This window comes from Brienomyrus brachyistius, unplaced genomic scaffold (assembly GCF_023856365.1).
Source record: "Brienomyrus brachyistius isolate T26 unplaced genomic scaffold, BBRACH_0.4 scaffold98, whole genome shotgun sequence".
Classification (NCBI taxonomy): domain Eukaryota; kingdom Metazoa; phylum Chordata; class Actinopteri; order Osteoglossiformes; family Mormyridae; genus Brienomyrus; species Brienomyrus brachyistius.
Window position 1 is genome coordinate 117,718 of NW_026042373.1, and position 17,331 is coordinate 135,048.

General features: G+C 44.0%; 2 protein-coding genes across 3 annotated transcripts; one reads left to right on the top strand and one right to left on the bottom strand.

Annotated features, from left to right (window-relative positions):
- Positions 1-762: 762 nt before the first annotated feature.
- On the bottom strand, positions 763-6,722 carry LOC125727471 (cartilage-associated protein-like). Of its 2 annotated transcripts, XM_049004201.1 has the most exons (9): positions 6,152-6,722; positions 5,529-5,678; positions 4,891-5,062; positions 4,007-4,135; positions 3,721-3,866; positions 3,082-3,165; positions 2,837-2,880; positions 2,648-2,676; positions 763-1,885 (listed from the first exon to the last, which is right to left on the bottom strand). In XM_049004201.1, exons 1-9 carry the CDS (start codon positions 6,605-6,607, stop codon positions 1,863-1,865), a joined length of 1,233 nt encoding a protein of 410 aa, XP_048860158.1. In that variant the 5' UTR covers positions 6,608-6,722; the 3' UTR covers positions 763-1,862. The 2 variants fall into 2 exon arrangements, with proteins under 2 accessions (XP_048860158.1, XP_048860159.1); XM_049004202.1 differs by lacking the exons at positions 2,648-2,676; positions 2,837-2,880 and having other exon boundaries at positions 6,152-6,717.
- Positions 6,723-6,946: 224 nt separating this feature from the next.
- Positions 6,947-16,149, top strand: LOC125727470 (peptidyl-prolyl cis-trans isomerase FKBP9-like). The gene is made up of 11 exons (XM_049004200.1): positions 6,947-6,963; positions 7,448-7,897; positions 8,597-8,742; positions 9,413-9,602; positions 9,824-9,969; positions 10,477-10,666; positions 11,155-11,300; positions 13,723-13,912; positions 13,997-14,142; positions 14,241-14,404; positions 14,697-16,149. The coding sequence occupies exons 1-11, from the start codon at positions 6,947-6,949 to the stop codon at positions 14,874-14,876; spliced, it is 1,965 nt and encodes a 654-aa protein (XP_048860157.1). The 3' UTR covers positions 14,877-16,149.
- The last annotated feature ends 1,182 nt before the right edge of the window (positions 16,150-17,331 follow it).

The following is a 17,331-nucleotide window of genomic DNA, read 5'->3' on the forward strand; positions in this document are numbered from 1 at the left end:
CTAGTCCATCAACTCATTTTCTAACCACTCATTTTGATCAAGGACATAGGGGTGAAAAACAGTCAATCTGATTATAAAACTGCGTCTCTCCTGGGCATTCCTTCATTAAGTCAGTGGTTATTTTCCTAGATCCCCCCTCTGCCTGGGCTGCTGTTCCCACCAATGAGAAGCAAAGATGCCCTCCTCATAGTCACCCTCTCCTGCAAATTCCTTATCAGTGTTGTCCTGGTCCCATCCTGGTACATTTTGCTGCGTGATCTCATCTACGTATGTCTGGATGGACACACACACACACACACACACACACACACACACATACACACACATACACACACACACACACAGGAACAGCCATTAGCTATGTACATGTATATAGTGAATCTACAGTGCCTGACAGACTTATTAGCATCAAAGACAAAATTGATGAACTCAGCAGGACAATGTCATTATCGGACCATTTTGGAAGCCTGATGGACAGAATCCAAGACACTGAACAGGACTATGCGACAGTCTGTTAGGAAGCCAACTTTGCATGATGTATATCAAATTACTTCTAAAAGAAAAAGCGGTAAGTATGATTTGAACAGAGAGCTGTGGTTCCTCCCGCATGTCCATAGTGGTGTCTACGGGCCACAGGCGGATCTGAGAGGAGGACACCGTCCTACATGACGGATGAAAGGAGAAACCAGCTGACAGCACGCAAACCAAAGAGGCTACAAACTACTAACGACAATGGGGGGTGGGGGGAGCACACAGCGGGAATAAATTCTCAGTATGAACTTTTATTTCTCCTACCAACAGTTATACACTTTTCACAAACACAATGAATACTTAGATTGTCAGTCTGCACTCTTCTAGGGTAAAACAGCAACTTCTGTTCCTGAAACTGATTGCAAAAACTAATTATAAAAAATAAATAAGTAAATAAAATTTTGTTCAACTTTTCCTCATCCTAAAATGTGTGATTTATCACAAATTCAAAGGAATAATGTACTTCTATTACTATGGACACGTTTAGCAAACTGCAGGTAGATGAAAGTCCATGTATGTATGGTAGGTGGGATTCAACAGAGATATTATCCAAAAACAAAGCACCAAACATGGCAGTCTGGCCTGAGAAGCACCAGCCCAAGGGCACAGCGGGGACTAGGTCTTACCTTCGGCATGGATCTTCAAGGCATCATAGATGGTGGCAAAAACCGAAACCATGACAAATTCACAGTGTAGACAGGTAAGCAAAAACAACACCGACAAATGACGACTAGTCGCATGAAACTAGAACCGATCTATGGACGAAAATTCCATGTGATGGTACAAAATTCACATTCCGAGCAATTACAATGTAACAATGTGGAATTCCAGATTCCATACATAAAACACAACAGGCCAAAAGCGGTCATTTCCTTTCATGCCATTGCCACTTTCTGCTTGGTAACAGCCATATTGCTCACTCTTTCTGGAATGAATGATACAGAGTCATGGATAACACCGACTTCACTGCGCATTTTAATGTCACGAGGGGAGTTGGACGAGCGATATCTCTGAGGAAGTCTTTAGTCTTTAGGTCAGAGGTTCTGTCGATGAAGTACCATTCCTTTGGAAAGGGTCGACAATAACAATCAGTTGTCGATGGGGGCCAGTGAGGGAAGACTTGAAGAACCACCAAAACAACGTTGTGTGATGAAGCATATACAAAAAAATCTGGATAAAAAGCAGGATGGTGTTTATGATAGCGACAACACTGGAGGACGCAAATGTAAGCTACCCTCCAACTGCCAACAATGCAAGCAGAAATCAGAGTGCTGGGTATGTGTTTGTGGTAGACTTGTCTCTAGCTACTATCATCTGCCTCCAGAAGCTCATCAAGAAACGTCAGCACCTCCATCTGGAATAGGGACAAAGCACAGAAGGACAAAATATGTATACAAGGTACAATCAGATGATGACAAGCATGGCCCTGTTTATCCATATCTTACAACTGAATGTGTGAGGAATGTGTAAAATACATGGAAAGAACACAGATGGAATGTGAAAGACACAGGTAAGGAATCTATAAAAAGGACAATTACAGAATGGCAAAGAAAGGAGATACGGGCTGCCTGCTTCTAGCAACATTACCATAAACGGAAATCAAGTATTTCTCTCTGCTATAAAGACTAACACCGAGTAAATAACAGCTACAACCCCCCCATTAAATGTTCTGGGTGAAGAGACCAATCACATTAAGTCTACAGGTGTGATTCAGTGTCTCTAGGGTAGAACCTATACATGAGGGTGTCCTGTGTACAGACTACTGAAAGCTAATCTTCGTTAAGACATTTCAACCAAATGTCAGGTACAGCTTTCTGCTTAATCAGATTACAAAGAAACAACTATTCTAGAGTTGGTTTTGTGGTATCTGAACTGTGAATGGTAAAGATCTGCAACCAAGATACCTGTGGGGTGTACTAGGATTCGTGTTTCTATGCTCAGAGTTAACTCAAAGGGGCTGGGATGATTAACCCTGATTGCCCTGATCAGCAAACAGTACTATGATGGTGGTTATCAACTCAGTAAATTGACTCTGGGATTGTCTGTGCACGTTCAAATAAAGGGGGTGGAGCTGCACTAAGAGACTAAGAGGTGGTCTGTGTTGGGTACTTCCTACCTATCTTCTGCTCCGCACCGAATATGGGTATGGGGGTAAAAACTGTAGGGACCGGCACCGAATATGGGTATGGGGGTAAAAACTGAAGGGACCGGCACCGAATATGGGTAAGGGGGTAAAAACTGAAGGGACCGGCACCGAATAACATCATGGGGGTAAAAACTGAAGGGACCGGCACTGAATATCATCATGGGGGTAAAAACTGAAGGGACCGGCACCGAATATACCGACATCTGAAGGAGAGAAGAGAAGTAAGCAGCCTATAAACTAACTTTGCAAACTGAAATGAAAAAGGATGACACACTGATATGAAGATAGTCAAACAGACCAACAGTCAAATAATAGTAAATACTACAGCATTGCTGCCTTTTCATCTCGACCCTCATATGCATGTGAAATGACATCTGTAGACATGGCAGGTAAGGGTTTCCTACTTCATCATCTGCCTGCAGGTGCTTTTGTGAAAACTCCAGCATCTCCAGCTGCATGTTGGTCTGGTTAAAATATCGCACGGCCTCCTGGGAAAGCAATGACAGCAATGTCAGCCTGTACACTGAGGGAGCATGGAGGACCATCCTGCTTCTTCAAACCGTGCATCCTTGGGCTTCCAATTGGCCTGTATCAGGATGTTGTCACTGATGTTTTGCAACTTCTCAGGACCACAGGTAGTACTGTGATAAAATAAGTGGGGTCAAATAAAAAGATGTGTGTACAACACCATCGTGTAAGTACAGTGTTAAAAAACAAACAAAAAGAAAAACTTGTATTTAGTTAAATGCTGCCCTCTGCTGGCAAAGAGCTAAACTATACTCAACATAAAGCATTTCTGTGCCTGGATTATTGGCTTCATAAGGGAAATGGAAAAAAGAATTGCTGTAGTAACAGCATAGCAAACAGTAAGAGCTTCAGTCCATCAACTGATGCAATTCCTTAACTGACGAGATGACAAGACATCAGCATCCAATCCAGTAGAGAAAATGCACCACCAAAGAGGTAAGGAAAGCTTATTTAAATAGCAGTATTCAGACACAAGGTAATTCAAAGTGCTTTACAAAGACAGAGAACAGACTCACAGCTCTGGGTAAGAAGTCCTCCTCGGAGAGCCCCCACTTGTCCTTGTGGTACTGATAGTAGACAATATTGTTCTTCATGACGTCATCTCCGGGGTCCAGCAGAGTATAGCTGGCTGCGCAGGGCACAGCGTTCTTCAGATCATTCACTGCACACAGAAACATGGCTGGAAGGTCAGGCACACCAGCTTTATTAGGTGGTTTAACATCACTTGATCCCAAGGTCTTATTTGGCATGTAGGCCTCTTGCTACGTTGCATGGCATCACAGACTGAATTGTAACACTTACGCTTATAATAAGCAAACTGGAGGTAGTGGTACATGGTGGCAACAAACTTGTCTACGATGAAGCCGCCTACGACGGGTGTGAGCTGACCCTCGCACCTGACCTTTCTCTCCAAAACCTCTGTGAAGTGATCTAAAACGGGAGGACAGAAACAGCCAATGAGAACGCATGCATGTACATCCACATGTCCCACTGACTAACTGCCACTGGGCAGCTAATAAAATCCCAGTCATATTATCCCCTGCAGAGACACAAATCTCATCTCCATACTGCATTTACAGATGAGGGCCATGGATACCCTGGCATATTCATGGGGCCCAGCACTTGACAGGGGCCACAGTAGGAGCATGGATACCCTGGCATATTCATGGGGCCCAGCACTCAACAGGGGCCACAGTAGGGGCATGGATACCCTGGCATATTCATGGGGCCCAACACTTGACAGGGGCCCTTGAATATGTAAGATGAAGTAAAATTGGGCAGAGGGGGGACATTCTGATAGGGGTTCTAGCATTTCTACATTCCTGGTCATGGTGGTAGTATGGGAACTATGGCTTCCAAGACATTCCCACCCAGCTGGTAGGAATAATTTCCAGTGTATCCCAGATTTATCCTGTTCCAAACTCCCACAGTTGACTTCTCTGACTCCAAAGCAGCAGCAGCTCCATTTTGAAGTCTCTCCAGAGCTCAGAGCCCAGCAATCATGCAGAGAAACCTCATTTAGGTCGCTGGTACTCTGAAACCTTGTTCTTTCAGTTTTTACTCATTAGCAGAGGTTAGACAGAGATACAGATTGTTGGATTTCTGATCTTTGCATCTTCCACAGAACAAAATAAAAAATAAAAAATATTGTCTTGGAGAAGTAAAGGTTATGGGAGGTGAGCTACCTGCTATGGATGGATAGAAGTCCTTGAAATCCTGAATATCTCTGGAACTCTCAGCTGCAGCTAGGCACTCGTCATAAGCTGTGAAGAAGTCTCGCAGGGCGAGCTCCATGTCCACCACAGAGGTGCGGAAGATGCCAGCATTGAACGCTCTCACTGCTCGGATAAACAGTGCCTACAGATCCAACAGACACAAGCTCAATTGGACAAAACTCTGCGATGTTTGGTCAGAACCACCAGGTGAAGTAGGAAGGATCCCTCAGCACTGACACCGAAACCGACATCCTTAAAGAAACCGCTACCTCACACAGCAAAGTAGTGTAATAAGCAGGAATTGAAAGAGATTTTAGACTTAAACGAGATGGGCTTTGATGTGTTATTCACACACTGTAATGACAGTGTGTTCTGACAATCAATACCTCGAAATGAGCATATTGCACACATTGATAACCTTTTTTAAACAAGGTTTGAAGTCCTGACACAACCATACACTACAAAATCATATCCACTGGACAATCCTACTATTTAACTAATTTAGTCTATTTCCCTTTATGAGATACATTATAATAAAAAGATAAAGAATATCTTTCTAAGAGATCAGAGGTCACTAAGACAGAGTAAGTGTGCAGATATCCGCTTACCTCATAAGATTTAGCCTCTAGGTCTTTAAGGTGGTCCTCTGCTCCTGGAAGGCTTTTGTAATAGTCCATGTTCCTCTTCATCATCTCATCATCTGGGTGCTTCAGCATGAAGGTATGTGCCGCAGCTACAGCCTTTGCCAAGTTGTTGGACTAAAGTCAAAACATGTACAACAGGTCACAACAAGTCTCCACTTTGTGGGTGGTTACTGTAGGTTACGTGTGCATCAGACACGTGCGTTAACGCATCTAGTAAGCAGCATGCAGTCCCCAAGAACCCCCCCCCCCACCCCCCCCCCACCAAGTAAACATCAAACTCCGCTTATGCCAGAACACACCGAACACCCGGTGGTAAATATCTGTACGTAAGACAGAATCCTTATCAGCAGTCAATTTAGAACATCCTAAATTTTCCTCCATCAAAATCTAGCAAAGAAAACGATGTTGACATGTAATTTAAGTTTTATCATGTCAATTAAATTAGTTTTACCGTCAGTCCACTCTAACTATTAGATATACTGTATATGTATTGATATTTATTAACCCTTTATAGACGCACATGTTGTTTCTGAAGACCGTGTTAAAAGTTATTTTTTATGCATCGGAAGCACGCAGGTCCGACTTACTTTGAAGAAGGCGAACTGAAGGTACTTGTAGGGCTCCCGGTTCTCGAACTCCCCCAGCGTCTCTCGGCTGGGCATGGTCTGTCGGAAAGCAGGCAAGCCGTGCTTGCACCTCTTCAAACACTGGGCCCTTTTCATGATATTGCCGAATGCATGGAGCTCCGGAAACTCCTCAAACTTCTCTTCATTGTCTAATCGCACAGAGCTACAGTTCAGATTGCAGAAAGCCTCACTGTCTTTAAATAGTCGGTAAAGTCTCAGGCTCACTTCCAAATAGTCCACGCATTCTTGCCAGTTTTCTTTAGTGTATTGATCTAGCGCATATTTGTAAGCGGATTCAAGTGGCATAAGTTCGTTGCTCGGAAAACTTCGGAAACTATACGTCTCGTATTGCGCATCAGCATAAAAGGTGAACAGGTAGAGAAACGTTGCGAAAGTTAAATGAGACATTCGTGCCATTTCAGATCCTTCGCACAGACATTCCCTGGCAAGGACGACTACTCAACCCGTTAGCAGTTCGTGCCCGACTACGGGGCGGGGAGAAGGGGCTTGTGACTGGGCGTCCCCGCTAGACTGCAGCGGAAATGGCCGGATTGCGTGGATTTAAATTATACCGTCCAATTTTAGAATAGGAAACCTTACTTTAAAAGCACCACGATGGGTCCAGTCAGTCTCCTTTGAACTGTTTGTATAAGCATTTTGTTGCCTAAAGCGGTCTAACGATTGATTGTAGAGACTTGCCAAAAAGCAGCTGAACAAACTTGAAAACTGCAGCCACGCAGCACTACACCTAAGGCTATGGAAAAATATATACTGTAAGCATCACCATTCATGCATATGATGGGTTACAAATGACGGCAGTCGGTACAAAAGCATACACTCAAGTAGTTAGATAAACTGTATATTTGTTCACTTTGTTGTACATTCGATCCCCACAAAACTGCGCACTTATTTAGAAAAGGTTTGGAGTGGTACAATGAACGTCTTCCATCTCCTACTACACACTCATCAAAAACATAGCGGGCCTATCTGTTACTCATGAATATTATAATAGTATTGATATTTCTATGGGGCTTTTAATTATAATTTTTTTTAACGCAACTGATGTCATTTTAAATTATGTTTATTTTTGATTAGTTTTACAGACTCCTTGCGACTTCCAGAAGACTTCTGGTTGCATTTCCAAGTCGTCAATCAGCAAGCCGCCTATGCATAATAAAACAAAGTTGCAAAGGTTTGCGCTCCGAACTGCGGCCGGGCTCCTCGTACTGCAAGACCCTCGAAGTGCCACGTATGAAGCCAGTCCCACTCTCCTCTAGTCTTTGATCAGATTTCAGCTCTGTGCAGAAGCGGAAGCAGGGAGCTCGGCTTTCCGTCGGCATCCACACACACTTGCTGCAGATCGCGAATCTGTGCGGGATTCCCTAACGCCAAAGCGCTTTTCGCGGAGAAGATCGTGGCCCAGGCAAGAATCAGTCGGGGGTGTGACGGGTATCCGTATATCTCAGGCCGACAGACTGTCCAGATTAACATTTACCCAGTTAAAATGAGAGAGATATGGCCCAGCGTAGTTTATTTAGCACAGTTGATAAGCATTGTTGCTTGCAACGCACCGACGGTGCCGTTAGATGACATCGTGATAGAAAAGACTTTCATCCCGGAGCACTGCAACAGAGCTGTGAAAGCTGGGGACTTCGTCAGGTACCATTACATCGGCATGTTTCCCGACGGGAGAAAGTTTGACTCCAGGTAAGTGGTCCGTCGGGGAGGGCAGGGCTGTCCCAGGCGGTCCCGGGGCGGCAGCCAGCCACGCAGGCAGAAGGGCAAACTGAGAAGCCAGCTAAGCAGGAACTGCAAAATGTTTTACAGATAAACGATATGGGCTTTGATGTGTTATTCACACACTGCAGTGACGAAGAGTCTCGTTCGGACAATCAGTATCTTAAAATAAGGGCATTGCACGCATCGCCAACTTGCCTTTTTAATTAAGTTATTAAAGTCCTTAGACTGTTAGAAACCACGATGACTGCATTTAATTATTTTGATATTCAGCTTTAGGTACATCCGAGTTCATTCAGTTTTTAGTTCTGATCGTAAAGTAGACCTGCAGAGTCTGGGTTATCAGCTAAGACAAATTTGCCTGATTTTACACCGGTATTTTTGGTTCTGTTCATGAGCCTTAAGCGGTCGAAACCTTGGATTTTTAATGTACGGACGAATTCCCATATTAAGTTCAGTAAAGCTTAGAAAGAAGCTGATGTGATTTGACCACCATTTGAATCACTAACAAAAAGAAGCATCAATTAAAACAGACTAAATTTTCATCATGTCTTTATTGAACTCATTGGTCCATCATTCATTTGGCAGGTTAGATGAAGGGGCTGATGGATGAGGTCAGAGGGTCGTCTTAGTCATGTGATTAACTGACTCCTGCCTTTTATCCCACAGCTATGACAAAGCCTCAACCTACAATGTGTTTGTGGGCAGAAGGCAGTTGATTGAGGGCATGGACAAGGCTCTTCTGGACATGTGTGTGAATGAGAGGCGTCTGGTCAGGATTCCACCACAGTTGGCCTACGGAAAGGATGGATATGGTAATCACATGCGTCATGAAAAGTTTCAAGCATTTCCAGTTACAAAAACCTCTTCCCATCACAACTGTCTTGCACTGGTTTCTGGGAGCTTAATTTAGCTGTACTTTTACTTCAAAGCTCTATTCATGTTATGCCTCACGTGTATGTCATTTTGGACATAAACGGCTGCCAAATACACGTGTATAAATGTGTGTATAAATGTACACTGTATCAGGGGTACCAGCTTTGGTTAACTGACTGGAGTGATATTTTCAGTTTCAAAATCTGCACACAGATTGCATGTAATAGTTGCAAAAATACATGTGCAAAAATGCATGTAACAGTTTTATTACCTTGTAATTGGTCTGTAGGGTTTGCACACTACCCCAACACTTTTGATATAGCTAATTCTAGGTTTATAATGGAATAATATACATTTGCTGTAAGAGTTCTTGTGTGAGAGTCTGAAAGCAGCCCTGGCTGTATGTTACCTGTGCAGCTGTCTGGAGGACCCTTATTGGCAGGGAATTATGGCGCTGTGATTGCTGCTACTCCGGTGTGATAATAGATCTGAATCACTTCCACTGTTAGCCATTCCCTGAAGGGGAATATGGCAGGGAATTCTGATTGGCTGAGCCCTCAGATACGTTGGCCCATAAGCTATTGATAGTTGATGTTCCCCTTTCCACAGGTGACATCATCCCACCTGACTCTGTGCTGCATTTCGATGTACTTCTGCTGGATATCTGGAATCCGCAGGACCAGGTCGAGGTGAAGACCTACTACAAGCCCGAGACGTGTACCCGGACTGTAGATGTGTCCGACTTTGTGCGGTACCACTACAATGGCACACTGCTGGACGGCACACTCTTCGACTCTAGGTAAGAGTGACACCTTCATTGGCTTTGGCCAGGGGGATTTTTCCGGAATGCTGCCAATGTGAAGAGGGGTGTTCTGGCAGAGGAAGGCTGAACTACTTCAGCTTCTCATTATCAGATCAATATGTAGATTTTGTTTTGAGCCTGGAATAAGCCGTATACAACAACAGTATGCTGAAGCATCCTATAGACTTCACCTCTCTCTCCACCCATCTGTCTTCCAGTCACACCCGTCTGCGTACGTATGATACCTACGTGGGCATTGGTTGGCTCATTGCCGGCATGGACAAGGGACTGCTGGGGATGTGTGTGGGTGAGAAGCGCGTGATCACCATGCCTCCTTCCCTGGGCTACGGCGAAAATGGAGATGGTAAGTGGGGCCAGGATCTGTGCTTTTGTTGACATGTGGGTATAGTTGGGTTTTTTTCTTCTTCTAGTTGTTTAACAAGTGATTCTTTGTATGTTTAACTGTCAGATGTTTCATAATCAGTGAAGATAACAGTGGTTGATGGTGCTGAATGCTCGACCAGCAGGAGCTGTCCTGTTTCATGCAGAGTAGAATTTCACCAGCACAGAGCTTGCAGCTGTTACTGCTAATAGGTCGTGGGAAATGGGCCTTTACAGGAATAAAGGATTCTCTTTTTTGATTTGGGCGACAGATAACATAGTAAATGGTGATTGCACCGAAATTAATTTTTAACCAAAACCAGAATTTATAAAATTTTTTTGGCTGAAAACCGAAGCCAAAATAAACATCGAATGTCCTGGGGGGCTATCCTGTCCTTATGACTTGAGACACTAACTGCTTTTCAATATGCAGTATTTAGCAGACAGAAAGTGACATCCTTGGCGAGTCTGACCACACCCACCTCTGCAGGCAGTGACATCCCAGGCCAGGCCTCACTGGTCTTCGATGTTGTTCTCCTGGACCTTCATAACCCGAAGGATGGCATCATGGTGCAGCCCCAAGTGGTACCTGAGATATGCCCTCGCAAGAGTCAAGAGGGCGACTACATGAGGTACCACTACAATGGCACCCTGTTGGATGGTACCTTCTTTGACTCCAGGTGAGTTCATTCTTACTGCTCCTCTCTTACTGGAAAATTGGAACTAGAACTGGCTTTTCTTACTGGCATTCTGGAGAAACGTACCTTTGATTTAGGCCCATTACAGTACCACACTGTACCTCACTGTACAACACTGCTGTGAAAGTTTAATAACTGTAAAACAGACAATAACTGAGTCCCACTAGAGGGAGACATCATCACACAAACAGTTTTTACAGTATAATCTTTTAGTTGTGTCAAAATCATGCGTCAAGCAATGACCAGGCAGGGTGTGGCTCTATTGTGTAGGACTGAGCGTGATACATGCTGACTGACCTTGTGCTTTGACCCCAAAACTTGCTCTCACCTATATATGTCTGTGTGTTTTGTGGAGAGCAAGCAGGAATATGCATAAAACTGCCCAGTTTCCCCATGCTATTACAGTTGCAAGAAGTGACTGAGAAAGGCCGGGAGGTGACTAAAATATAATTTTGTAACTGTGCAAATAGCTACTCCCGGAACAGCACCTATAATACATACATTGGGAAAGGCTACGTGATCGCAGGCATGGATGAGGGCCTGCTGGGTGTTTGCATTGGGGAGAGGAGGAGAATTACCATCCCACCACATCTGGCCTATGGCGAAGAGGGAACAGGTAAGCTATAAGGGGAGGTGGGTAGAGCACTGAATTCTGGGGTGGGTGTGGAAAATAGGTGGGCGACATGGTGGTGCAGTGGTTAGCACTGTTGCCTCACACCTCTGGGACCCGGGTTTGAGTCTCCGCCTGGGCCAGATGTGTGTGGAGTTTGCATGTTCTCCCCATGTCGTCGTGGGGTTTCCTCCGGGTACTCCGGTTTCCCCCCACAGTCCAAAAACATGCTGAGGCTAATTGGAGTTGCTAAATTGTCCGTAGGTGTGCGTGTGCGAGTGAATGGTGTGCGAGTGAATGGTGTGCGAGTGAATGGTGTGCGAGTGAATGGTGTGCGAGTGAATGGTGGGCGATGGGCTGGCCCCCCATCCTGGGTTGTTCCCTGCCTCGTGCCCGTGGCTTCCGGGATAGGCTCCGGACCCCCCGCGACCCAGTAGGATAAGCGGTTTGGAAAATGAATGGATGGATGGATAGAAATTGGAAAAGATGTAACTAATTAACAGACCTTTTTTTGTTTTTAACATGCAGTAGTATAACATTATTATTAGATGATTGTAATAACTTGTTACCTTTTCTGCTGATTTAGGACACGACAAGGTTGCCAGCGTCATATGTCTTAGTCCAGCCAGCTGCCGTTAGGTAGCAAGCGAGAAATTTGTTGCATTTGTTGCAAATTTGTTGCATTCTTTTTTTTCATGTGAATTCTTAGAGCATTTAATGTAGCTGGAAGAATGTCAGGCACCTAGAAGAAAAGTCTGATGTTACCACTTTGAAATTAGTACAAATTTGATTAACATACCAGTTACAAATGCTTACAAGTACATGATGTAGGCCTATTTTAGAGTGTGGTATGGCGAAAAGGAGGCTCCAATGAACTGTGGCACCTTAAACCGGCACGGGATGTGAGAGGGAACAAAGGCCTGCAGAATCCTTAAACATCAGCACTCCAACAACATACGAGACACCGTGGAAATAATAAAATGCAGACGGACATAAATCTGCAGACAACTTAGGATGGGAGAAGTTTAATAGGTCTGTTTGAACATGGGTTCCCCACATGCAGTGGAAGAGCCCCCTTCACAAATCATCCATCCATATATTATACCTTTCCTGGAGGTCCCTACACTCCCTCGCCAGATGTGTCTCCTTAGCTCGTCTCTTATCCATCTCACTACCATAGTTCCTGGTACTGGGCCCTTCAGTTCTGTCCTTAAAGCTCCTAAAATTTCCCTCAATGGCCTTACTGGCTCACATATCTTGTTCATATAGTATTACATGTTCAATAAATGTGAAAAAGGGAATTAACATTTTAGAGGGATGAAAGATGATCATGATAAATTGGAAAAAAACATGCCCTTTTACATAAATATTGATTTTTATAGCATAATTGCTACAGCTACAGCTTGCATACACATTGTTTTACATATAAGCTTAGTGAAATGAGTTAATTGATATGTACACAGTGAAACAAAAGTCTAAATGAATATTGTGTATATGAGCATAATGAAATAAGAGTTAAATCCATGTTCAGTCTCCCGCTCTCAGCCAGGAGAACTAGAGAGCTACTCAAGGTCAGGTCATCTAGCAACACACCATGTGCAGTTTCTCATATCTCCCACCGCCCAGCACAAGTGAGTCATTGATGGCGATCCCAGCATGCCCACTGTTATAGGGGTATCAAGCTACTTTAACCCCGCCCTCAACACATGAAGCCATGGTAACTGTATGAGACACCCAGTTCACCCAAAAACAATGGCACTGACACCCAGCCAACTCTCTGCTGTACGCTATGACCCTGGCTGAGGGTTAGAACTAACTGTCAGCTTTGTGAAAGTGATTAATCGCCATTGTTGGCACACCACAGCAATGAAATATATCCTCTGCATTTAACCTTGTGTACATGACATTACAACAGCAGCAGCCGTCGAATTCAATGCCCAGGGAGCAGTGCTTGGAAGTGGTGTCTTTCTGGGTACCTCAGGGGTACTTTGCTGGTTGGGGATTTGAACCAGCAACCTTTCAATCACAAGTGCGCTTCTCTAAGCGTTAGGCCACCACCGGCCCATAGTCTCACTTACACAAATGAGTTTTTAACTTTGACTTCGCCGAGGCGTTTTTCTGGTAGACTAGTCCATTACTTTGGGGCCCTGCTCGGCAGCCAAATGAAGATCATTGAGCTCCAGGCACATATGATACATAAGTACATAGTTTAAAACTACCACATATGATTTAAGGTATACCTTACCCTCAACTTTATGATCAAACTTGTGCTTGTGGGTTGTACAAGCTGGTACAACTCACTCCAGAAGTACAACACTAGGAGCATTCAGGGAATATAGAGTGGTGGAGACGTACTTGAGACATCATTCGTTAGTGCTTAGTGATTTGCCTTCCCAAAGTCTGAATGATTACTCTGCTTGTCCCTCAGGCACCAGTATTCCTGGTTCAGCAGTGCTGGTGTTTGACGTCCTTGTGGTGGACTTCCACAACCCCTCAGATACAGTGCAGATCACTACCAGTTTCAGGCCCGACGTCTGTGATACACGTAGTAAGAAGGGCGACTTTGTCAAGTACCACTACAATGCCAGCCTGATGGATGGCACCTTCATCGACTCCACGTAAGTATGGGCCACCCACAGTATGAGGGCCCAGGAGTAGGTAGCCTCGCATGTGCTTTTGCTTCTAACTGCATTTTCCTACAGGTATCGCTATGAGAAGACTTACAACATAGTCCTGGGTGCAGGGCAAGTAGTTCTGGGGATGGAGATGGGCCTGCAGGACATGTGTGTGGGTGAGAAGCGCACACTGGTCATCCCACCTCATCTGGCCTATGGCGAGAGGGGAGTCGGTGAGTGTCCGCTAGAAATGGGCTGTGGTTTTTCCAAGTAACCTTAGAAGCCTGATACCGTCAGTATTTGACAGAGTGTCCTCTGCTTACGTGACTAGATGGGGAGGTCCCAAGCAGCGCTGTGCTGGCGTTCGACATCGAGCTGATCGACATGGAAGAGGGGCTTCCCGAGGGTTACATGTTTGTGTGGAAGGAGAACATCTCCCCCAGTCTTTTTGAAGACATGGATAAGAATAAGGATGCTAGAGTGGAACCCACAGAGGTGGGTGTCCTGATCCTCCAGGGCCAAACCTTATGTGTTAAATTGTCTCAGCCCAGTCTTCAGTGACACACAGACAGTCCACATTTTTGCTCCCTCCCAGCTCAAACAAACCAGGCTGTGTGCAATTGGGCAAATATATTAGCGGTACCAAATGTGAATAACAAATTTCAGTAATGCATGCTTAGACGGAAAATTTACATTTTTTTAAACTCGCACGGTGATATTAGTCGTAATCTTGACGAATCGCAATTTGTAACATAATCCATGCCCCCCACCCCCACTCTCCTTGCAGTTCTCGGACTACATCCTGCAGCAGGTAAATGAGGGTAAAGGTCGCCTTGCTCCCGGCTTCGACCCACACAGGATAATCGAGAACATGTTCACCAACCAGGATCGCAATGGTGATGGCAAAATTACAGAGAATGAGTTCAAACTGAAGGCAGATGAGTTACAAGAGCATGATGAACTTTAGGCCGCGACCAGGGTCCTGAAGCCACCATTTTTACAAGCCACAGCCATGCTGAGTAAATTTTCCATCCTTCCGGGATGCACAGGTAACACAGGAGGCTGAACGGACAGTACAAAGAATGTTTTCCGTGTCAGTCAATTTTTTTTTTACTTTCTTTTGTCTCCCCCCAATGTTTTACGAGGTATTTTATCTGCATTGAATCAACAGTACACACAGGTTACTCATACCTAGCTGGTCTAAACAAAAGAAGATCTATCAAGTTTTACGTATGTAAATAGGATCTTTTTGTATTTTTCTGTTGAGGTTGATATTTTTGTGGATACCTTGCTGAACTATGAACTACGCATAACATTCTGGAACATTCAAAGGCACATTACCATGGTTAGTGGCCCCTGAGCTTTTTCAAATTATCATAGCAGCCCCCCAGACTTTAGCCCGGGTGAGGCCGTGCCTTAAAGCACCCCCAGGAATATTTCAAGATTAGTGTCTTGGCTGACAATCTGACATGCAAAGCCAGTTTGAATAGTTTGTTTAAAAAATATTGACTAGACAATTACCTAGGGGCTACTTCAGGCGATTCTTTGAAGTTGTTAATTTGCAAGTGCGATTAGAAGTGTGTGTGTGTGTTAATTTTGGTGGTGGGGGGTTGCCTTCCTGGCTTTAAAGTTTAATTCTTTTATACATTCTTTGTCCTTACCATCTTTGGAAGTTTAAATTTCAGAAGGACAAAAAGAAATCAAAATTGACATTTTGTTTTCCGGAGATGATTTCCTTATTGAATTTCTCATGCACGAGGAGGTCCCCCAGACAGTCACCTGCTTTGTAAACATGGGGAGTGGGGTCTAATGCAACCCCTGTCACTCATTTCTCTCCTAACTCGCGTCACTAAATCAGTTTTCATTCCTCGAGCTCTAAAAAGTTGTTTCCAGTGCCAATATGACGTTTGTGATTCTTATAAAAACTGAATTACAGGAAATATTTCTGTATTTGTATAAACAGGAAAAATTAGGAACCGTCTGCTGACTCCTGGATCAGCGTAAGCTCCAAGGCCAGACACTCTTGTTTTCTGCCCTCTGCGCACACTGCAGATTCCTGCGAGGTTAGCTCGACCGTTACGGCGAAATAGCCAAGCCACTTATTTGTATAGTGCATTTAAGAACTGCAGGGGTTGGACCCAAGGTCCTTTCCAGTTGATGGACAAATGGATTAACAAGTATTACATAGATAGTAATATATAAGAACAACATGAAAATATGCATACAAAAAAATAAGAATTAGATTTTAAAAATGAAATGTAACACAACAAAGAGAAAAAACCGTAAAAGGGCAATTAAAAATGAGTATTATTAACGTGAATTAAGAGTAAATTAAGGGTGGACTTGGCAGAATGGGAGAAGCGGTGAGAGCAAGAGAGATACATCATCAATAGCAGAGCAGGACTTTATAGTAGGATGGGGGGGGGGTGCAGAGAGAGCCTGGTCACCTTGTGAGGGTTAGGGTAAGTGGCCGGGGGACAGAATGTGGAATTAGCAGGTCGGAGATGTATCATGGGGCTAAAGCATTGAGCACTTTTAAAAACAAATAGCAGAATTTAAAAACCAGCTCTGTATTTGACATTATCCCAATAGGTAAGCGATTACATGGTAAATCCAGAAAAAGTTACTGAGTAAAATGATGTAAAAGCATTTCTTTTAATACATGCATAACTGAATATTGGTATGGATGTTATTCCCCAGCCCACAGGACCAGGAATACATGCTTTTTACTGCTTAATATCGTCTCTGATGCTGATGGATTTTCCCGTCTCTTGCTACACCCACAATGTTCTTTCCCCTAGTATGCTGCTCCCACAGCTTACCCCAGTTCCTGCCCTGGGGAGGGACATTCACAAATACACATGTAGGACAAGCCAAGGCCTGACCACAGTCCCATCATGCACTTCTTCTCCAGCAGGCCTTCTTTCCTGTTCTCCAGGTTTTGTACCACACAACACCTCGGACTATTATTTTCAAAAACCAGTTGAAACTTAAGCCAAATCAAGGTTGATTCAAGACTTTTACTGAGGCTAAGGGCAGTGAAAGAGTAGAGTCTTGACAACAATGCTGCTGTGTACTCACTCACCTGGAGTGCATGATTTGCGCGTGAAAGATATGCTGCGTGAGCCCGGTGTGCTGAATATCACTAAATGGACTGAAAAACAGTGTTCTCATATAGAAGTAAATTATATGCGTTGACTTACCCATTTTTTACCAGTGTGTATGTGGTTTTAATAAATAAATGATTGTGGCTCTGAATTATTTGTATCATATCTAATATTGTCTAAAACATTTTTTGACCCTTCATTTATGTGACACCCTCATATTTTTGGATACAGTAGACATATTTGGCATTGTGGGTTAAATTGAACAAGTGAGTTACACGTTACACAACGGTGTTGCAGGCCTCGGTCTGGAACATG

What these genes read in the sequence shown, in the direction of transcription:
- LOC125727471 (XM_049004201.1), bottom strand. Translation starts at nt 6,607, where the DNA reads ATGGCACGAATGTCTCATTTAACTTTCGCAACGTTTCTCTACCTGTTC. An exon ending in TAGAGGCTAAATCTTATGAG is followed by an intron (nt 5,063 to 5,528) that starts GTAAGCGGATAT and finishes TTGGATCTGTAG; the next exon opens with GCACTGTTTATCCGAGCAGT. An exon ending in CTTCTATCCATCCATAGCAG is followed by an intron (nt 4,136 to 4,890) that starts GTAGCTCACCTC and finishes CTCCCGTTTTAG; the next exon opens with ATCACTTCACAGAGGTTTTG.
- LOC125727470 (XM_049004200.1), top strand. An exon ending in GGGAGAAAGTTTGACTCCAG is followed by an intron (nt 7,898 to 8,596) that starts GTAAGTGGTCCG and finishes TTTATCCCACAG; the next exon opens with CTATGACAAAGCCTCAACCT. An exon ending in CTATGGCGAGAGGGGAGTCG is followed by an intron (nt 14,143 to 14,240) that starts GTGAGTGTCCGC and finishes TTACGTGACTAG; the next exon opens with ATGGGGAGGTCCCAAGCAGC.